This window comes from Anabrus simplex, chromosome 8 (genome assembly GCF_040414725.1).
Source record: "Anabrus simplex isolate iqAnaSimp1 chromosome 8, ASM4041472v1, whole genome shotgun sequence".
Classification (NCBI taxonomy): Eukaryota; Metazoa; Arthropoda; class Insecta; order Orthoptera; family Tettigoniidae; genus Anabrus; species Anabrus simplex.
The window spans coordinates 131403785-131428091 of record NC_090272.1 but is presented as its reverse complement, the minus strand read 5'-3'; the positions used below and the strand labels follow the sequence as shown (position 1 = coordinate 131428091).

General features: G+C 37.8%; 1 protein-coding gene across 3 annotated transcripts in view; it reads right to left on the bottom strand.

Annotated features, from left to right (window-relative positions):
• Positions 1 to 24307, bottom strand: part of LOC136878892 (target of Myb1 membrane trafficking protein) — a 182877-nt gene that overhangs the window by 121512 nt on the left and 37058 nt on the right. For all 3 annotated transcript variants that reach the window (XM_067152476.2, XM_067152477.2, XM_068228851.1), the window contains exon 5: positions 6600 to 6887. In XM_067152476.2, coding sequence (XP_067008577.2) covers positions 6600 to 6887 — 288 coding nt within the window. The remainder of the gene's footprint in view (positions 1 to 6599; positions 6888 to 24307) is intronic.

Below are 24307 nucleotides of genomic sequence, written 5' to 3'. Positions count from 1 at the left end.
AACTGAACGTGAAGGCCTGCAGTATACAAAGCTCATAACACTGATCAACAATAACATTACATTGACCGTTTGTTGTGATGTGCTTTGTGTCTTCTGTTGCCATTCATTGCCGGTAGATAGGATTACTGCTGCATACCAAGTATTTTTTATTTGCTTTACGCCCCACTGAGACAGATAGGTCTTATGGCGATGATAAGACCGGAAAGGGCTAGGAGTGTGAAGGAAGCGGCCTTGGCTGTAATTAATGTACAGTTCCAGCATTTGCCTGGTGTGGAAGTGGGAAACCACAGAATACCATCTTCAACGCTGCCGACAGTGGGTTTTGAATCCACTATCTCCTGAATGCAAGCTCACAGCTGCACACCCCTAACCATACGGCCAACTCGCCGAGTCGTACAGAGTATAACAGCCTGCCTGAATATTGACGGGAAGTAGCTGGGGAGTTAGATAACTTTCTTCTTTAGCATGCCATTCCTCTGGTTCGTACATTTTCTGATACTACTTGTACGAAACACACTGGTTCATCATAGCATTCGAGCTATTCAATCTCTACTCTGAGGCACTGGTTCGAATGAGCAGTGTGAATATTTAACGGAATAATGGCAGAGGAGTGATCACGGCTGTCTGCAGCCTGGTCATTTCAGCTCTGGAACTTTGGACTGCTGGATTGGCACCGTAATACTGTTCGTTAAAAGTGCTAAAATGTTCAGTTTTTCATTTGATCGAGTATTTTATATGATAACATTGCTTTTAATCACTACATTCTTACTAACGTTTGACCTGTGTTGACTTCAGTTAGGAAAACCACAAAGTCAGTCTCTTTGAGAATCCCACAGCGAAGCACGGGTACATCAGCTAGTTTTATATAAAATGCATTTTTTGTGTCCCTAACCACAAGTTAATGGATGTAAGATCGTCTGCTCATAAAATAACAAATGTTAGGTAATTTCGGACGAAGATTAGGTTTATACCTTATTGTAATGACACCACATATTAAAATAATGTGAATACAGCAAACTAAACTAAATGAAAAAAAAAATTTTCTTAGGACCAAGTAATAGTGCATATATTAATTTTAAAATAATTCCATTCATTTAAGGTTAATGTTCAATCATTAGAGGTTCATGGTTAGTATATGGAAAGTATTTATAAAAACTATAGCATGATTATCTATTGATAAAGTGCACGATAATAAAATTGCACTTATCATTATACAACTTTCAGTCCGATATTTATTCATTTATGATAAATGATTGATTCACTCCATAACGAAAGTGGAGGCCGATTTCAGTGCTGACTAGTGGAAATAATTGGAATTTGCGATCCCAATGAAAAACCGAATGCAAACAGAAACAATCGGTTGTAACGGTAGTTGATGACTATCGAACAATTCAGTAGTTTTCGTTCCATAGTCCCATAGTGAACCTTGCATTATACTCTCAATAATTTAACAGGCTTTATTGCTGAATGGTTAACACCAATTTGAGTCTCATTTCCTTCTTCTTGTGATAAGATAAGGGTAGTTAATTTGGAAAAGACTGTTCTCTCAAGTTTTCTTAAGACATTAAATCAAGAAAGACAGCTGTGACATCAGGCTTGGTGTCCTTAGCATTCAAGATTGACTTTAATAATGCCATGTTTAGGCGAGTGCTTGGAATATTGGTGAAATCCCTTTGATGTTCATGGAAAGAGACTAATTTACACAATTTCCAATCAAGGACTAGTACAATAATCCTCATAATGACCGGACAGATGGTGGTATTTCCTGATTTGACGGTGAATGGACCGGTCTCAGCCTGTTATAATGTTGTACTAGTCAAAAGCCATACTGACAATAGCACGGCATCTCTTTGTTATTATATAAATATGACTAATACAGCCAAAACTGGTTAGGACGTTTTTGTGGGGACCGAAAATAATATCATAAACAGGGAACGTGCTACAAAATGAAAGAGAATTTCGCTGCTAAATTTAAGGCTAGGTTAGAACGTAAAAATAATTATGATGAAAACAAAGAAACAAGTGTTTAAAATTATAATGAATGAAATAAAGAAACAATACATTTTAAGAACACCAACATTAAGGAAAAATATTCTTAGAAACACGAACAATACACGTCACAGCTATCCTGTACAATTATGGTTAAAGTTGTCACAACATATGGGCTATTTGCACACGTTTCATGTGTGGTTTAGCATCTGCTTTCTTAATAAACTTTAATTTTTCATCATCTATAAACTGTCTAGCTTTCTTCTTCTCCATAACTGAATGTCCAGCAAACAACTATGCATACCCAAGTACAGAAGGGCTACACCTAATTTGTATACGTTGCTACACAATTCACTTACGAACATAAAATTAAGCGCCAACATGTCAGCTGTATAGGCCTCCGTAAATATAGTAGGCCTAATTTACGTATGTTGTTATAAAAGTCACTCAGGCCTCTTTCAGACGACACAGGAATAAAATGTACCCATGTGTATGCGCGGATGTACCTGCTTAAACTGACCCTTACATATACAGCGGGTCGAGCGGTGCAGAACTCCCCGTGCTTTCCAGTGGATCCTTTTCAACACTTTTCATTGTGGGTAGTAAATATGGACCATCATAGTCTTCATTTACCTTCTAAACTTAAGAAAATACAAAAAATAGTTCAAGCATGCTGTGTCCTTCAAATTTCGTTAGAGTAAGAGATGGGTACAATTTTGAGGATATTTTCTCAATAAGGGTATAAAATAATGATATCACGCTTTCCCAAACACAAGACCACTGGTATTTCTATACAAAAATAGTTCAAGCATGCTGTGTCCTTCAAATTTCGTTAGAGTAAGAGATGGATACAATTTTGAGGATACTTTCTCAATAATGGGTCTAAAATAATGATATCACACTTTCCCAAACACGAGACCACTGGTATTTCTGACATTAAATTTATTAAGTTCTCAATGTCTATTTTGGGTTCCATAAGAACCGCTGTAAATCACACAGGAAACAAAAAAAAAAAAAAAAGCACACAAATGACCTTTAAATTGAAAATCAGAAAGAAAATTAGAAATATCAAATGAGTTTTCTTATTGTCTAAATCCATTTCTACTTTCTTATAGGTACACTATCGGATTCTGATACAGAATACTAAATGCTACTGATATCGCGAGCAAAGTCGATCTGCTGTGTGTGATAACATGCATAAAAACTAATGTCAAATAACAAGTAACTCTGGTTGTGGGACCGCGACTCACCACGGACTGCCCGCTCAAACATTTCTCATGCGCGTTGTTACTCTCCACCTCCGCATTATCTGAAAGATTCTGTTTGAACAATCAGTTCTTAGTTTAGGCCTAGACAGACCGGTGGCTAAGCACGGAATTGGGTCAAACCTGCGCCTCCTCGAAGAGGCCTAACGAATGTAAAATTAAGCACCAACACTTCAGATGGAAAGAGAATAAGACTGGCTTGGGACTGATGCTCCCTGCAGCTGTAGGCCGACACGCAACCATTCTTCGGGACCGTGAAATTAAGTTATTTACCGAATCCTTACCCAAACCCAGTTGCTGCTGGCCTGTCATGTGCGCAACATGGTTGGGAATACGAATTTAAATTTCTTATGGTGGGAGTTACGTGTGACATAAATGTGCTATCCAGGTTTCTTTAGCATGTATTTAATAGAACACGTTCTTGGACTTTGGACTAATAGCGTAATAACCAGGAAAATGCGCTATAGTTTCAATATCCCCAGGTCTCTTACAAACTGTCTGAAAATTTTCCACATAATAGCCACACACCCTATTTTGCGACCTTAAAATTGCCATAAAAAGTGTGGCCAATATGTGAGTAAATATGGTAACTTTCAAACACATGAGCAGTACCCTCATAATTCATCTATTTTGCTTTCAGAGCTTATTATATTGCCTTCTGCAGCACTTTCTGCACCCACATCGGTAGATAATACCGTATTTACGCAAATAATCCCCGCATATTTTTAAAAAAATTTTGAGGCACAAAATTGGGGTCGGGTTTTATTTGCGGTGGCTCGCCTAGTTTTCAATGTTGAGTGTACAGTTATGCTTTGTGCAACCGTAGATGGAAGAAAACTGCCCCCATATGTCATATTTAAACGGAAAACAATTCAGACTTTTAATTCTAAACTGACTTTACATTTTTTAAATAGTACCATATTTTACAGAGTAATTTAAATTCAAAATTTCTCCGTGTCACGATAGAATGAGTCTTCCGAAACGTGCAGGAGTAGCTTTCCGTATTTATAGTCACTTCGGTGTGTCTTTAGTGTGTTTCATAGTTGAAAATATAGTGAAAGCATAATTCTTTTGTATTCAGTGTTTCAAGGAACACCACAATATCATGTAGCAGGCAGTACGCGGAAAAGCAGAATCCGCGAAAACTGGCGAGGGTTGGTCTTACTGAATTACAAGGTGGCTGTTAATTCGAAATCACGTAATTGGAAGTCCGATTTCTGTATTACAAAGACTTTGAATTAACGAGGTTTTACTGTTTCACAAAAATAACATCAGATTTTGCTGGTGTGTCTATTTCAAGTGTTTGCATTGCACGAAAAGAATTATCCACCACCGGTCGTGTTACTGTCCAGTAAGGGTTTATGCACTGCATTACTATAAAACACTTATATACTTCCTTCTAAGTCGCAGGAATCTCTTCCTGCAGTTCACTGACGTATTTCGTACATTCACCGCCTTTATGATCGCTTCTGCTTGTTATCTACGAGCAAAACTTTCCGGAAAGTCGCGCAGTAGCACGGCATATCAAAAAGGCAGTGGTAACAGAAAGTGAGACAGCTGGAAATTGGCTTATATCGATAACATTTCTTCAGTTTGCTTGCTTGTGTAATGAACCCCATTAAAGAAATGGAAAAGCTTAAGAAAAGATCAAGAACTCCTAACTGGGATAGTACGGAAAACATAAGTAACTGTAACTGAAACTGTGTGTTGAAAAGGATACACATTCCAAAATCCTTACTTTTCAGGATAAAGGAAAAATCGTTTTGTAGCTAAAAGAAAGGTTTGATCAAAAAAGTTTCTATCCGGCATTTATACATCATATATCTGCGTATTCAACTACAAAGTTTGGAAATCATATTACGTAAGGTTTTCAAGTTATACCATTTTTTTATGTCAAGGGATATGTCCCTTCTTATACTCAAATTTGAGAAAGATCTTTGTAGAGGCAGATAATGAATAATAAACTCTTAATTTCAAAAGTCTATTAAGCAATAACACATTATTACACAAAAATTTGCTCAACCATCATTTCTTTTATAGTTATTCATTGTCATTCCGTCTCTTTAAAAGTGTTTTACTTTACGAAGATGTCTAGCCCCCATAACCCCTAAATGGTGTATGTCTTCTATGTTTAAAATATCATGAAGATCATCAACGTTATCATCCATTCCTTCAATGTTGAATGGATACGTCGAATATTTCACCACAATTACATTCTTGCAGACAGTAAATACCACGAAAATAAACTGCTCACTCGTTTCTTTTTCCGCTACTTGCTGCTATACAATGCTTATACAAGGGTCCTGGTCTGAATAAGCAATTCAATGAATAACTGTAACAGATGTATACACAGGAAGTTTATACACGGTTTATTAGTAACGAATTTCACATAAACGGTTTATAAACCTTGTATAAAAGTTATACATTGTTTAATAGTAAAAATTTGTAAGTAATTTAGGAGAGGATTCTAGTGATGCAAGAGACAACGAATCTTCCCATCTACGGGGAATCGAGCCTATTACAAGTTCAGATTAATGAAATACCTGTCACGTAAGTAGGCCTACTTGCTCATTTTCCTGGAAAATATATTTCCTAGCAGTGATAATATATTTTTATCAACTCAGGCAAAGCAGCTATATCCGTAAATTTAAATGTTCATATTTGCGTACAGACCACGTGGACCTCGCAGGGTAATACAAAATGTTCGTTTATGCCTACTTTACTCTATCGATGGAGGTAATTTTAGTTCATTTAATTTTTTTCAAAATGAGTCTTCCTAAAATGAGGGTGCGTGCATTATTCGACAGCAGGGATTATTTGGGTAAATACGGTATATTCTGCACCGCATTCTACAGTCATAAACATTATAATGAAAACCACTATTCAGTGGTATCTAGCGACATCAAAATTGCAGATGAAGATTTTAAATTAATCTTATTTTTGAATCCACAGAAACTATGGGCTTGGACACTTCTTAATTTTTCTTTCCTTGTTTCCTAAATCAGAAAATTCATCAAATTTTGAACTTCTCTGCAACAGTAAAGTTCAGCACTCAGTAAAAGCCTCCACAATCCCATTATTTTGCATTTGCTATAGCCCATGTTGTACTCTCAACTTGGGAGGTTCTCAGATATTTTAAAATCTGGGAAATAATGCATGTGTGCAAATGTTTAACAAAATAATTAGATATACTGTCATCAGTCATTAATATTTCAAAACGTCCTTGGATTTTATACAGTTAATACATATGTTCAAAATTCACTACGTTCACAACACTAAACTTATCATTGAGGGAGTGTTTGTATAAGCTAATTTGAATACTTGACACGAAGTGTTTGCCTTTACCTGTAATAATTCAAGGTCACTGGGATGTTCCTTGCCAGGTGTGAGCTCACTCAGCATTTCACTAAGGACCACCATATTTCCCTGAACAACATCCAGCTCACTTTGTAATTTGCCCAGCTGGTCAGGTGTGAGAATCGTAGGTCCTGTTGAAGGAGGCTGCGTGGCAGGAGAGCCAGGAGGTACGTTGTGAGGAGAGACAGGCAGAGGTGAAGCTGCCACTGCAGCAGCAGGTGATACAGGCTGTGGAGTCATCTGGGTTGCTAAGGTTACCTCTGAGTCTGGAATGCTCTGTAAACACAAATGTTAAATACTAAGAGTGTTTCAATGAATTCAGGAGATAAAATTGAGCGAGTCAAACCATGGATTTCCATAATGACTAAAGCATCTTTATGTCAATCTGTCACTTGTTGCATTCACAGCTTAGTCAAAATGAAAATTGTCAGACAACATTAAAACTCCTAGCACTGTTATGAATACCACTCACGCATGATGAGGTCAAACAAATGTCTTTCTAACTGGAATATTAATAACAGACACAATCGAGCACGCTGACCATGTGGTTAGGTCGCGTAGCTGTGAGTTTGCATTCAGGAGATGATGGGTTCAAATGTCACTGTCGGCAGCTCTGAAGATGGTTTTCCGTGGTTTCATATTTTCAAACCAGGCAAATGTTGGGGCTGTACTTCAATAAAGAACACGGCCGCTTCCTTCCCAATCTTAACCCTTTCCCATCCTTGTGTCACCTAAAACCTTTGATGTGTTAGTGCAAAGTTAAATCACCAGAGAAAAAGCTTAAAAATAATAACTATTTCTGCCCCCTAGTCAATGTCAAAGACAGCTGTTTCAAATACAGCTGAAGGCACTCCAACAAGGTAATGCATTTATAATCTAAAATAGTAGTATAACATAATTCATGTTCCTTCTTCACCTTATTCCAGGTATGTTTGAGGGAATGTTTGGGGTTTTGGCCGAAGCTTAAGACCAGATGTCCTTTCCAATGCCACACAATTTTTCAAGTGAGACATTAGGATTCAAACCTTGGCCATGTGAGTGGAAAGCCTGCAGCTATTCAGTGCCACTGCACATTATTTCATGTCCTATCACAGGTCTATTCCAGTAGACCACAAATCATATATATGTTCTAAGCGAGAGAAAGAGAGAGAGAATGAAAAACTTTCTGTATTCCATTGATCCTACAATAGTTACAAAAGAACAGAACAATGACTAGTCAGCAACTAAAGAAATGTGAAAACTGAGGTCCTGACAGTAAAAATAATTTCCAAGCAATAAAATGAAAAGGAACTACCGTAAATTGAAATGTTAAATGTGTATAACTTTCAGCAAATACACTATAGAGAATACATGACACTTTGCGATATATCACAAGACAATGATTGACAGCGCACCTAGCGAGACGGCCTTGAAACTGAGTGTAGTAGTAATACCGATCAGTTGATGTAGCATAAAATTTTGTTCTTGGATTCGCGTTAAGAAGATTTTCATGAAAATGTAATTTTTCCGGTGACAAAAGTTTTTGGAATTAAAATCATACAAGTACTGAACCATGTTTCATAAGGTTTGTACTGTTTTAAGCTGCAATAACTTTGAACTTGTTCATCTATCGACCTTCCTCTCGCTTTCCTCCAGACAAACCAGTGGAAGTAACAACCAATATTGTAAAATATTAGTGTACACATCACATTAGGTTTAACATTTAGTTGTCAACAAGCATTCTTATCTTCGATTAATTACAAGAAGAAAATTAAAACAAAATACATAAGACAAAAATTATTTTTCTTCTACCACTTTTCCCACATCTGTAGGGTTGCGGGTGTGAGCTGTGTCGCACATGTGCATTTTGACCTACTTTACGGCCAAGTGCCCTTCCTCACGCCAACCCTATATGGAGGAATGTAATCACTAAACCTCGGATTTTAGGAAAAGACCTGTTTTGTTTTTGGAGAGAGAACTTAAAATGAAGTTATATTTACACATTTCATGTATGTATAAGGTTAGAACTGTGGTCCTACAGTGCTTTAAAACGTCTGAATGGACGTTAGAACTTATATTTGCCTATAGTCCTATAATTTGTATTTTTATCCCTAAATCGGTTTAAATGCTTTTAATATATTCAAATAAAATAAAATATTTGCCACTCATTTTCATTATCTTAAACAAAATATTAAAATCAAAAAGCTGTAAAAATCACAAAGCCTTAAGAACCTCCCGCAGTAAACACTCCCTAGTCTGTCCTAGGAAGGAGACAGTATCCATTGACCTGCTGGAAGAAAACACCATATCATTCTGTGAAAACAGTTCAGTATTCCCATTTGTTCAGTGTGTGAATTATGCCGAAAGTGTCAGGTTCCAAGTCATCTTTCATTAAAAAGTGGTTACAGGAGTTTCCCATTTCACATCGGATGGCAAAATTCTGAGACGTTTGAAGCAAAGAGGTGAGTGAAACATGATATAATTTTCCCCCTAATGAATTACAAAGGGCACTAGGAAAGTTTTGCAATGTGACTGAACGCTTACGTCTTTTTCAAAAAATTTCCACCACACTCAATATGCTTCTCCATACGTCAAAACCAGTCACTGAACCAATTCTGCCACTTTTCTTCGGTTACATTTTCACAGTCTTGATCCTATGCTGCCAGAAGCTCCACGTCGGATGCAAAACGCCACGCTTTCAGCTTCAGCTTCACTTCTGGGAAGAGTGCGCAGTCACATGGGGCAAGATCAGGACTGTATGGAGGGTGATCAAGCACAGTCAACCCTGATCTGGCAAAAAAATCCATTGTTACATTAGCACGATGTGCTGGAGCATTGTCGTGATGGAAGAGCCAAGTGTTGAGCCGTGACCTTGGACGGAGCTACTTGAGAGCCTGGATAACCTGAGGCAGACAAGTCTCACTGTACCACTTTGCAGTAACTGTACTTTGTGTTTCTAGCACAACCCAATTCAGGATGCCCCGTTTAGTGAGGAATACTGCAATCATCCTTTTCTTCACTGACCTTGACTTTCGCAGTCACAGGAGTACCCTCATCTTCAAACAGCCACACCTTGTTCTGGGATTTTGTTGGGACATCGTAATAAAGCCAAGTTTTGTCACCTGTAACGATGCCATTGACGTTACGCAAAGTCCCATTTTCAAACTGTTTTAGCACTGTTTTAGAACGAAGATCGTCTTCAACCCCAAACTTTCCCCTCTGGAATTCTTTGTACCAGCGGAAAATTGTTGTCCGATGTGGACAGTCTTTCCCCAGCACAGAAGTCACTTCCTAAAGGGACTGGTCAACAATTAATCCACGAGCAAAATTGTAGCGGATAATTGCGTGATATTCACCTTTAGCCCACACTGACATCTTAACCCTCTACTGCATGAATTATTTTTCGTTTCCGTTTGGTGAAGAAAATTCCAAGCTTTAATGTTCAACATACGCTCAGTGGTTTATATATACCAGCAATTCTTAACTGGGCCTAATAGCTTAACACTCATATGTGATGTGGATTGCCATATTGGAATAATATATACGATTTTCCACGATTTTACGCTAAGCTTTTAACATTCAAAGACCAAACATTACTGCCTACTGGCCATGGGTACGTATTGCAGGGCGCAAGTATACTTGCACGACCGTAGGTCGGTAATGTCTTTGAGGTTGAGCCAGAGGTACTCCTGAAGCCTGTGGTAATATGATGGGGACGGCCCACGTAAAATAAACGGTGGCTGGTTCGCGTGGATGTTGACGGGGTGGAAGGAGTACCTTTTTAGAACCTGTTTGAGAGTCTATTTTAGGCACCTAAATAAAATTTTAACACCTAAAAATCAAAGGTCTAGTAATCACTATTGCATGTTTCTGTGGTGGTTGGAAGTGTAGTGTTGTCAGAATATGAAGAGAAAAGTGTTGGAACAAACAAACACCCAGTTCCCGAGCCAGAAAAGAATTAGACAATTAAAATCCCCAATCCTACCGAGAATCAGATGCAGAACCTTCTGAACCGAAAGCCTCAACGCTGACTAATCAGCCAAGGATTCGGACAAAATGAAATCATTACCGAGATTCATTATTTCTCTCAGTATAAACAATCAACTTTCATAGTAGAACAAGGCAGAAATAATTATTTAGTTCAATTTTTTCTATCAATTTTAACATGCAACTTTTGTAGTTTCAATCTCGCTACTTGATGTTTAATGTCGGGCTGCCAGGTGCGCCACTGTCAACATGTCCCCCAGTTTAGTACGGGAGAATATGGAAGTGTCCAGTATTGTCTATAGTGTATTTGCTTTCAGCAAGAAGTTTCCTTATTGTTGAAATAATGTTAAATGCTTTACGTCCCACTAACTACTCTTTTACGGTTTTCGAAGACGCCGAGGTGCCGGAATTTAGTCCCGCAGGAGTTCTTTTATGTGCCAGTAAATCTACCGACACGAGGCTGTCGTATTCGAGCACCTCCAAATACCACCGGACTGAGCCAGGATCTTTATTGTTAAAAGTAGGCCTAGTCATCCTTTATTTAACCTTTTCACTTCCGAGTTTTGATGAGCGGCTGAGCGCTCCGGGCCTTTTTTTTTTTAAAGGAAGGAGTACTTTTACAGATACATATTTACTGATACTATTAATGGAATGCATATCATCCCCTTAGCCCAATACGGGGTCGGGGATGACGCGAGATTGTATTTTACACCATATTTTTACGGTCGGATGCCCTTCCTGACGCAAACCTCAGTTGAAAAGATAATGAATATGAAATGAATGATGGTGAATGAAACTGGGTAAGGAAGTGGAGGTAATCTGCTGTGGATTATGAATAGGTACTGTCCTGGAATTTGCTTGGGAGTACAAAAGGGAAACCACAAACAATCTAGTAATCACTACTGCATGTTTCTGTGGTGGTTGGAAGTGTAGTGTGTTGTCCGAATATGAAGTGTTGGAACCAACAAACACCCAATTCCCGAGCCAGAATTAGACAATTAAAATCCCCAATCCCACTGGGATTATGAATAGGAATAGGAACTGTCCCGGCATTTGATTGGGAGTACAAAAGGGAAACCACAAAAACAAAACAAAAAAAACATTCTCTGGACAGCTGACGGTGGGGTTCGAACCCACTCGCCTGCCAAGTGCAGAGCTCGGCTCCATAGCCGTAACATGTTAATATGCGCGGCTACTCTGCTCGGTGATACTCTTACTGAAATATAATTTAAAATTGTTGATCCAAGAACTGGTAATATCAAAATCATTTACATTTGGGGAAAAAATAATTTATCTGAGGAAGGGGTGACAATTCTGCACGAGATTCATCATTACTATGTTGTCTCGCACTTTCTTGTAGTTCAATATCGCCAGTTAGATATTCTCCATCTTTATTATCAAAATATAGCCCTCCAGAATCACTATGATGAGGAAACATTCAATTTCTTCGTCAACAATAGATGAATATATACTTCAAGACGCCATGATGGCTACACGTTAGCGGGTAAGATGTTCCATTCCAATAAAGCTGAAACAACAACAGAACACTTTCAAAACACGCAAAATGGAGTGGTATATCTGCCGTACAGAACTTCTTTGAGCATTTCCAAGGAATCTCAAAGTATGACATTATATCGCGTTCATTTGTGAGATTGGTGAAGTACACACTACACCAAAACGTATATATACGGGTTTGGGGGACGTGGCACGGCGTTCAATAACGTATATATACGGGTTTGGCAGTGAATAGGTTAAAAACTATTAATCTTATCATCATCATCATGAACAGTTTCCAGCATATGGTTAGGTCTGTTGGGAATATAAGCCTCTCCAATGTCCTCTGTCTGCTTGCATTCCATTTTTCTTCATTCGAGTCGTCTGGTCTCCAATCCTTCCGTAACTCCTCACAGCCCCTTGTCTCTTGGCCTTCCTTCCATTCTCATATCTAACTACTTTCTCAGCAATTTTTCCTCAATCATTCTTCACAAGTGCCCACACCTCTAATCTTTTTCTATTCTGCTACGGGTTCCACTTTCACCACCTCTAATTCCTCTATCTGTCCAATCTTGTCACTCCAATCCTACTCCTAAGGAACTTCATCTCACAGGTCAGTATCTCACTTTTATCTCTTTCCTTTGTTACCCATGTCTCCGATGCAAAAGTCATAGATGTTTTATAAATTCTGTCTGTACCCCTGTGGCATTTCTCTGTTCCATATTAATATTCTTACACATTTAAAGAATTGGTCCATCCTTCTGCCTCGTTCATTTATTTCCTTCTTGTTTCTCCCCATTTCCTTGACGAGTCCCAAATATTTAAAACCGTCTACTTTCTGCAGTATCTCTTCCACATCTTATTTCCTAACCTGATCAACATTTAATTATGTTGTGATGTATTTATCAGGTCAGGTACAGCCTACTACCACATGCGACAGTAGACAGTACTATCTGCAACTGTCTGGCCAAGAGTTGGGCGGCTGTTACCAAACCTGACAAACTAAAGGAGAACTAATGGCTATGTGCAGAGGAGTTCACATTTAGGGGGCTTGTTGAAGCCACTGTGTAGGAAATGACACATAAATTCAACTGGAAGCTGCTTCCTTACAGATGTGGCAGGGGACTGCTGAAGGCTAAGAGAGATAACCCTGACAGAAATTGTTCTCTAACGTTAGGCTTAGCAAGTCAGTTGGAGAGTAACTGCAATCGCTTTCAACACTTATACGAGCCTCGGATGCAAACAAAGAACTCGGGACAGACAACAGCATCCGCAGACCCACGCCAGGTATGATGGCTTACAGCCTGATGATAGGCCAAGCCTTGCGATTGTGCAACAACCCCAGAGAAGACAACACACTTGAACAGGAACAATCAATGTACTGAGTTTGACTGGGAAAAGTGAAGAATTAGTGGATATCATGAAGAGAAGGAAAATATCAATCCTAGGACTGAGTGAAACTAAATGGAAAGGTAAAGGAAAGAAAGAGTTGAGGCCTATACCCTCTACTGGAATGGTAACAACAGAGATGAAAAATAGAGTAGGATTGATATTGTCTGAAGAGTTAGATGGTATTACAGAGATCCAGTACATCAATGAGAGGATAATAAAGGCAACAGTTCACCTTGGGAAAGAGAAGCTGATACTGGTGCAAGTGTATGCCCCTCAGACAGGCTGCAATCAAGATGAATACAAGTTTCTCGAAGACCTAGAAGAGATCATCAGTCAAGCTAGGGCAATCGTGAGTGTAAACTTAGACACAAAGAAACATTTTAGTACTTTTTAGAAAAAATGAAATGGCGTATGGCTTTTAGTGCCGGGAGTGTCCGAGGACAAGTTCGGCTCGCCAGATGCAGGTCTTTCGATTTGACACCCGTAGGCGACCTGCGCGTCGTGATGAGGATGAAATGATGATGAAGACGACACATACACCCAGCCCCCGTGCCAGCGAAATTAACCAATTAAGGTTAAAATTCCCGGCCCTGCCGGGAATCGAACCCGGGACCCCTGTGACCAAAGGCCAGCACGCTAACCATTTAGCCTTGGAGCCGGACTCTTTTTAGAAGTAATAAGGATATAAGTTTAAAGGACAGAGCAGATTAAAATTTTAGCATATAGTTGACTAATTTAATAGATATCCATTTTATGATTTGAAAATTTCTATTTAAAGTCTGTAATAAATTGACATAGCAAGTAAGTAAGATCAAACACAAAGAAATATTTTAACAATTTCAAGATTTTTATATATTACGGTTGTGTTGATAAGTATATCTGTTACAATGTACCAAGTCCAAAGATTATTGATGTTTTGGCACTGCTGAGGAAGAGAGTAACTGGCTCTCGAAACATGTACGGGAATTAGGTATAACAAAATATGTTAAGTATTGACAAGGCGGGAAAGTATTTTATAGAAATTTGAATAAAAGTCAATACGGACAGGAATAACCTACATGGTGAAAATAATCAATGTGGCAGGGAAACGGATGGTGGAAAGACCAAGAACCCACTGGATGGACATCGTAAAGATGGACACTGCAGATAGGGGAAGGACACTGGAGGACGTCATTAACAACAGGACATATCTCAATAAGACAGAATGGAAGAGGCTTGCCAGCACTACCCGGGAAACTGGAATTGTTAAATGATGATGATGATGATGACTACTTCACTCCTCCTCCTCGAGAACTAAATTCCACTTCCTTATTGAGAATTTAATTCCACATATGGAGACTACATCTTCCCACGCAGCCAGTTGTTCTTCAACTTCTACTTCAATATCACCCTAACTCATTAGATCATCTGCAAACAGAATTGCTTTCTATGAATATTTTCACACCACATTGTACTCCAAATACACTTTTGTGAGATCCAAACCCCCAACTTTCCAATTTTGCATCAAATGGTTAGATCCTTTCCAACAGAACAAATATGACCTAGGCGGCTATAGCTTAACTGGTAAGAGCAGTAAGAACCATGCTGTCTTCTCTCCTCCCACCTTCACACAGCTCTCACTATTCAAATATGCTCTTAACATTCAATTATTTCCATAGTCATTCCTTTCTTTCACAGCGCTTCCCAAAACTTAACTTTGCATACAGTCATATCGCTTCTCTATATCCAAAAGCCATCACCACATCCTTCCCATAATGTTTCTCTGGCAATTTTCTTACCGCAAATATGAGATCCTCAATTGATCTACCTTACCTCCGAGCAATAATATCAACTGATCCATGAAAACTAGTCAAATATCAAAGGTGCACATCAGTTCAATTCACATTATCCTTTAGATTAAAATTAAAACTACTGGCCAGCCATAATCAGCCATATATCGATAGAACAAGGAAGCGCGCGGGAGTTTGAAATAATACGAAAATTACTGAAACTGCCCTGAAAATCGGGGGATCAGTCCCGGCAAGCGGGAGATCAAGAAGAACAATGAAAAATCGGGAGTCTCCCGTTAAATCGGGAGATTTGGCACGTCTTCCATTGTCTTACTCACTGAATGAAATCTCCTCCGAACAAGAATCCCATTTCCTTGCCATTTGCCAAAGCTAACTTGTGCTGTTCAAGTGGCATATCCAACGCCTTTGTAGTAGGATGGGTGCTACATTCCAGTCTTTGAAATGATGGTTTTTCTTTATGCTGTTTTCCATCATAAAATTAGGTTTAAAATTTCCAGCAGTATGTGAAATACAGTTGGATGTTCACCTGTAGCTCTACATATGTTGCTCCAGTAAACTTGGGAGGAAAATAATTCTTCAATCAGGGCTTGAACCCCAACTAGCATCACAACAAACAATAGTATATGCGCTAATAATCCCTGCACCCTAATTTTATTAAAAATGGAAATCTTGCAGGTAGTTTTGTAGTTTTATAACTTTGTTAAATATTCATATTAAAAACCATAAATTCTGTAGTACAATAAATATATCTGGTCTGCATTACCAATTTCCGAGAGTAAATACAAATTTCTCTGGTGCAAGCCATTAAAAAAATCTGAGCAAATTTACAATGTTTTCTTGATAACTGGGTGGAAGAGGTCACTCAACACTAGTTCTCCAACGAAAACTGAAGATATTTAATCCAAAAGCACACGTGAGCCATCCACGGCTCACCTTATAACACGTAATTTTAACTCTCGCTTTTGCTATGGGTTTCAACCAACACATTTCACTCTTCATCGCATATCTAAATTTTCCCTTTTCAGTCACATATTCACCTTCCAGATATATGTATGTCAGGTGCACAGCACCAACTTCGATTCCAATAATATCTGTACCCCAACTTTCCACCACCAAATTTTGAAGGGGAAAAAAAAAAAAAAGTAGGCAAGGATTACTTGCATGTACAAAAGCATGCAGACAAGATCATTCACACTATGCTCCAGGAATTTTACGTACGTCAATGACATACTCCACATATTAAGATTTTTTAAAGAAATTTCTTCAACATGTTGACACCAGTGTATTGTTTTCAGTTTATTCATTAGGAACATAGTAAAAATTCAGTTATACCTGAACTCTAAAGATACCAAACACAGATACTTACAATAACTGAAAATCTTCCACCTTTTTGATCAAGATTTTCAGTTATTGTAAGTCTCTGTGATTAGAATTTGTATGGAAAATGAAGCTGATTACTTGCAAAAGATACCAAACTCACATAAAAACACACTAAAATTGGTATGAGACAGCAATTGTTTGTTTAAAAATTTTCGTGGATGTTTTCCCAGCAGTGGCTTACTCATTAGCACGTATTTTCTAATTTCGATAGCCTGAACACACATATTCAGTTTCATTCTTAAAAATTGTAATAACATCACTCCAGAGGCTTGTGGCAAACATTTTCTCACTTCAAACATCGTCACCTAACCTAGGTTTACTGCGCACATATTATGAAAACATATTTCAAGCTCCCTATAGAAGAATGATAACATTTTCACTATAAATTTTCATGGGCAGCCATTCTGAAATTTAACAAGACACGAAAGTACGTAACGTAACCTCTGAAATTAGTTATGCACACTGCTGTATCTTGAGACAGATAAACATCACATTCTTATTTTATTTCAGTACTTAATATTAAAATTAAGCAATTGTTTACTGCAACCTTTATTTCTAAGGAGTTAACAACTTCTGTCACTGCACTTATTGTGAAAACATGTTATCCCGACATTTGTTTTCACCAGTCGGAGTTGTGAGTTGTTCTATTCTATCCTCAGAGACCTCAGGCTGGCTCAAGATCGACTCCAAGACCAACTACAATATTATCAGACTGAATGGATATATCGATACGCGAGGAAATGGCTGCCTCATTGAGCAACATGAAGCCGGAGTCTGGGGCCATGTTTGTTTACATTCAGTTTGGTTTACACTGCGTACATGTCTGGTTGATTGAAGTTATCCTGCCACTGGAATTCACAATTTAATTATCTACCGAATATTTGTGTGTGTTAAATAGTTTTTCGATGTCCTTTTATTGGGTATCTGGTTATTTTTAATGTGTTAGTGATTTATTTAGTTTTAGTATTTAGAGGTTGTTAGTGCCGTATATTATTTGCTGGTGCTTCAGCAAGTTTGGTCTGGCGAAGTGCATAAATGTATTGGATAAGTACAACGTGTCGCAAATGCTCTGTGACTGGTTGTCGATCAAATTATGGATCTTCCAATACTATAAATTTTAGGTTTCCTCAAGGACAAAGTGTTACGAGAAAAATGGGTTAGGACTATTCATCGTGACCATTTTGAAGTGACTGGTGGTGGTGGTGGTGATTATTGTTTTAAGGGGAAGTACAACTACGCAACCATCCTCTGTGAATGTGTCTTTGCCTACAGAGCATTTTAGGTTTATATTGGAATCTGGTGATTATGAAGACTTGAATTGTGACACATGGATGAAATATGACACTTTGTTAAGTTATCTCACAAGTTATTCTGATGATATTGGCCTCATTGATAAACTTTCTCTTTTGATGAAACTTTCGGAAAATGCACTTGAGACTGTGAATTTAGTACAGAGAGAGAGAGAGAGAGAGAGAGAGAGAGAGAGAGAGGTAGTAAGTTAAAATGAAACCTTTATTTTACCAAGTGTTGATTAAACATACGCTGTTTAAAGTGAAGTGGTTAATGCTGGTGTTGATATAGAGTCAGTCTGTAAATTTACAACTACTGAGGCCAAATTTTCAGACCTGAAAGAGTTCATTCAGAAAAGAGAATGTTGCTAAAAATGGCTCCAAATTTATCTAGGAAGGCTCTGTATTCAACACCAATAGAGAGACAGAATGTATCATTAGCAGTAAAAATCTTTGATACTAAGAATGTTGCTGGTTTGAAATTGCTTAAAAGTTAAGGTGTGGATGTTTTTGATGGCACAATCCAGTTTCTAAAATTAATACAAAAGTGGTGGTCAGTCTGTAATGTACAGCATCCCACGAAAGGTAAATATACCAGAAATGGACCTGATGACAAACTTTCATTACTTACATGTTTAAAAACATACATAGATATATGGCACATGTCACAAATAGACGGAAGATTGACAAGTGAAACATACACTAATTTGACACACACTCTTACCACAGTGATAGAACTGTGTAAATATATTTTCATTAAGTATCACTGATCTTATGTTCTTACTGCCAAATTGCAGATAGACAGTTTAGATGGAAGACTGGTGCTTACAGAAGACTTAGTGGTTGCACTTATTATTCTGTGGAACAAATTCTTGAGTCTGAAATAAAGCTGAAAGTGTTAGGTGTATTGCAGATGACGTTTGCAAAACTTGGTGAATTTTCTTTGAAAGACTTTGCCTGTAATGTCTATAACAACACCTGTGGTGGAATTATTGATAATTCAGATGCATTAGACTTTGCATTAGAAGTGGTAGTTCACATTAGTGCTACCCTTGAAAGACTGCAGGTTTTGGTCTGCATTGCCAGCTGCACCAGTTTGCAAGTGATTGAAATATTATGTAAAAAGTGTGATGACTGCGTTAAAATGCTGCAAGCTGAAAATGAATTGCTTGTAGATACTGACAGGGAAATTATGATGTAGGCCTATTCTAATCTAGCGAACAGAGGTGGTTTGATGTGTCCATCTTCAATGGTCATGTCCTAGTGTTGTAACATGTTCAGACTTTTCCAGGTGTTAATGACAGTTACGAATATGAATTTCTTTAATTACAGTATCAAACTTAACAGTAAATGGTGCTCTTCAAAAGATAACGTGTCAGTTTACTTACACTTCTGTCTCTAATCTTGAGTAGTGTCTCCGAAAATAACCTGAATTTCCCTTAAATACACCTTTAATTGTATATTTCAAGTAGGACTAGCCTGGTGAATATGTACTTGTTGAAAATGTAATTTCAATATCCTGGGTAATTTGAGTTTTTCATGTAATATGTTGTGTATTGATGTGGTTTACCAACGAACGTTAGTTTAATTTTGACATTTTCAAGTGTACTGGCTGTAGGGTTATATTAGTGAATCACGTGCATATTTAAAGTAGCCATGGTTGCTGAATTTCTTATTTACTGAGAATGGTATGCCATTTCAGTGTTACGGGGGTTTTCTTGTAATGTGTTGTGTGTTCATTGCTGTGTTTTACCAATGAATATTGGTTAAATGTTATCATTTTCAAGTGTTATTGTGTTATGTTTGTGGGTCATGTGCATATTTAAAGTAGCTGAATATCTATATTATTTACCGAGTGTGATGTGTCATTTTACTGTTATGGATGTTACAATGTGTTGTGCATTGTTGTCTTACCAACAAATATTAATTACATTTCATCATTGTCAAATGTACTGGCTGTAAGGTTATGCAAGTTGATTGAATAATTGTTTCAATTTTGGTATATTATTTTAAACAGTTTCGTATTTTCTAACAATGGGAATATGATATATTTAATATACTAATTCTTCTTTACGAAGATTATGAACGTTATCGGCATTAATTATATTAGTTAGGAATTAATGTCCTGCTGCGTCTTACAGCAGACAGTGGCCCAATTTGTCTGCCATGTTGGATTATGCATTGTCTGATAGATTGTAGTTGGTCTTGATTGACTTGCTCGTGCATAGCAAGGAATCAATACGAAAGATGATAGATTGTATTCAATATATATGCTGGAGGCTGGAGCAGAGTGATGACGGATAAAAACTACTATAACACACCTGAATTTGCCCATAATAACGGATTAATCAGTAAAATGGTTCTCATTGTAACCGAAGGAGATCGCACAGATTAACCCATTAACTGGGTTTGACGCCTAAAGGCGTCAACAGCTGTCGCACAAGTATTGAGTTTGACGCCTTTAGGCGTTCTTTTAATTCTATGTGTGTTCTTACATTGGGTTAGCTGGGTATAGGCATCTACAGTAGCTATTCTTAATCGCTTCTGCCATCTACCATCATAATTTAAAACTAATTCCAATCATATTAGATGTGATTATTGCTGTCCTATTCATTTTCATCCGGTCTCACATCAGTCGGGTAATCTGCACCGAGGCAGCAGTCCGACAGCTGTCTCGTGTTGCCTCGTGCGGTCTGCGCCAAATTCTTCGTAAAGAATTTGTGTATATGTACATTGAAATTACTAAATTTGCGAGTTGTCGTTGTTGTTACAATACAGTTGTTCTGCGAACTCCATTGTCCATGTTCTGATAACGTTTTTTTAAATTGTTCTGTGTATGGTGGTAAACTGTTCCGAGTTTTTTTTACTGTTGAGCTATGTACTCTAATTGCTGATCAAACAAATTTATATGCCACACAATCAATTGAAAAAACTCAAGCTGGGAAAATGAAGACTAGAAGTCTACAGAAAGTAGGAACCTACTAATAGCTCAGAAATAAAACTGTTGTTAGGCCTATTTTTACTACAAGGCATTGTTCAGAAGCTAACAATGGGGATGTTTTTCAGTAAAAACAAACTGGTTTACACTCCATTCTTTACTGATATCATGACTAAATCACAATTTCAATTGTTAGTGAAATTCCTGCACTTCAGCGACAATGCAAGTTTTGATCCGGAAAGTGCCCCTAACCCAAAGCTTTACCAAATTTGGTCTGTGTTGTAATAGGCTATATTGTTGAGTGATTTTAAGCAGCCTACACCCCTGAACGACACATTGCCATGGATGATATTCTGTTGTTATGGAAAGGTTGCCTTGGCTGGAAAATGTTTATTCCGAAGAAAAAAGCATGGTTTGGGATGGAGTCCTTCAACTTGTGCGAATCTGATTCTGGGTTCGCTTGAAACATTCTAGTGTACACTGGAAAATCTACACAGGTTCAAGCTGAAGTTGACGGTATTGAACTAAAGACTCTTGACAAGCCTTCCCAAGTCCCCAAGTCGTGCTGTCACTAATGGGTGACCTACTAGGCGAAGGGTATATGTTATGCATGGACAATTACTATTGTTCTCCGCGACTGTTTGAATTGTTGGTTGAAAAGAAAACTGACGCCACAGGCACTTTACGCATAAACAGGAGGATGTACCCAAAGATCTTAAGACTTGAAAGTTACAAAAGGGAGAGTTTACACGTAAACAGGAAGGATGTACCCAAAGATCTTCAGACTTGAAAGTTACAAAAGGGAGAGTTTACAGTCTGGTACAACAACAAACTGATGATAATGAAGTGGGCAGACAAGAAATATGGTCATATGATCAGTACCATCCATGACAACAGTGTTCAACTTTAACGGGATAAGAGAGGAAATAATTTCAAGCCTACTCTGAGTATAAAATACAGCAAAGGAATGGGAGGAGTCGATTTGTCTGACCAGTGTGTCGCCAGTTACTCTGTGGCACAGAGGAGACTAAAGAAGTACTACATGAAAATGTTCCGGCACTTATTGGATATTGCTGTTTTCAATTCATTTGTTCTCTTCTAAAAGAAAGGTGGGATTAATTCTCAAGTGAGTTTTTGTCCCAATCTGTTATCAAAACTGATAGAGAAGTATTTTGATTCGACAGTAAAACCAAAACGTCCAGGGAGAACTTCTGGAAATCCAGTTCAACGACTAACCGCATGTCAATTCAAACCTGAGAACCTGCCAACCGGAAGTAGGAATCACTCAAGAAAATGTTGTGTTGTGTCTGTGAAACCAGAGGTGACGAGAAACTGTCTACTGCTGTGAGGAATATGACATGGCACTTTGTGCTTGCCCGTGCTTCCGTATTTACCTAACTGTGCGCAATTTCTGAATGACCTATGAACCAGAAAGTATGTATAACCTATTGATGTATATCTGAAAACTTGAAAAATGTCATCATAATAATGAAAGGACCACTTTTTATATTAAATTTTGTATGAACATAATGTATATATTTACGGGTTTACAAGAAAAATGGTAATAATATAATGCTACTGAATTTCTACTATATCACTAACAATTTAAATAAATCAAGTAAAATATATTTTTCTGTTGAGTATTTACATTTGCCACACGCTACTGTACCCATTCCAAAAGTGCACGTAGCGCTGAATAATTACTCACTGGCTGGTTGACGTTATGAAACTATTCCCCAGTTAAGGGGTTAATATAGGAATTTTCGAAGGTTATAATAACACTGTCATTAAAATGGAGGTTCTCTTCTGTTACAGCGGCCGTGGTCAGATGTGTATCCGAGTCCGACATCTCACTTTAGCTGTAAGTGCCCACGCTCTAAATTCCTCTTATGCTTTGAATCATCCTTAGCAAACTTATGAAGTCTTTTTCATTGGTTCTTAATGTCCCATAACAACAACAAATAGAAATAAATATTTGAGAATTTTAACATTTCCTTTGTGCTAAATACAGGTTTAGCCCTATCGTGAATTACGTTAAATCGAATATAAAATTGCATTGCTCTTATGGAATAATTTTCAGGACTGAAAATTTCTTTTGTTAAGTGCGGGTTTACGCTAAATCAAGGTCATGAAAAATCGGGGTTATACTGAACCACCCGAATGCAAGCTCACAGCTGCACAGCCCTAACTGCACGACAAATGTAGTGTTGTGGAACTTCTAGCACTCATAGGTATATGGGGCTAGTTAGGTACCCCAAAAATATTGGACTATTGGTCAAAGCATTTCCTATTATGCTTCTATTCTTATACTTTTGTATCTTTTCATATAAAGGGCTTTAGGACATTGAACATGCATATTGAATAATTTCTTAATTATCCTATCTCTCATGTACCTCCTTTAAGTCCCACATCATAAGAACGTAATTTGCCTTCTGTACAAACCAGAAAGTACGAAAACATATTCTGTAAAAAAACACGCGGTGCAGCTCCATTATGTACAATGCATCACGAGAACGGGTCTCACCGTCAAGAAGAGAAGAATCGGCGTGATCCACCAGCGGGTCTCAGTCACCAACGTATTAACACTAGAACCGTGGCTGGGTCATTCGTGACCCAGCTATTAATTCTTTCCCCCATATACCCTTAAAAAAGAGAACTATTTGTAGTAAGTGTACGGCCAATGAATATACCAGTACCTGTGTTGGATATTTTGTTTGAAATTATAATACACATAGTGTATTTTGATGTAGAATATTAAACATACAAATAAGGAACATGTGGACAATAGGATTGCCCCACATCACTGACCACAATGAGTCCCGTCCTAAGCCCTTGCTCTTATGGCATCGCAAATGTACAGTATAGCAAGAAAGGCTCCCATCTCCTCAATTTTTAGAGACCAGTCATCTGACATCAGTGCACACGATGTACATTATGCTGCATATACTTTATTTGTAGGAGTGGCACTTCACACGACACATGCGTTGGAATACATAATATTCCTTGGCTGTACACATGCTACAACTATACATACATTTTTTTTTTTTTTTTTTTTTTTTTTCACAAGATAGGGAAGAGAGAAATAACAGCTGGGACACAAATGACCCAGCTGCAGTTCGAGTGTTAATATAGCTACAAAAACCCAATATAACATCCTTGCAACACTAGCTCATAACTACAAGCTAACAGCTAAATGCCTCAAAATGCATACCAAACTCACTCCACACATTAAAATTTCATGTAGTAATTAATATTTGTAGACTTTCTGAGAAGAATTTATAAAAATGTTGGTTCATAAAACTATCTCCTTTTATTAATAATTTACTTATCTTTTCTTGTTCCTGTTACTTTTTAAAAATAGTTTCATTCTGTTTCATCCAGAACATTTTAAGTATTTTCATGTCTTATACTCTTGCAGAAATATAAGAGCAAAGCATTTCATGTTAT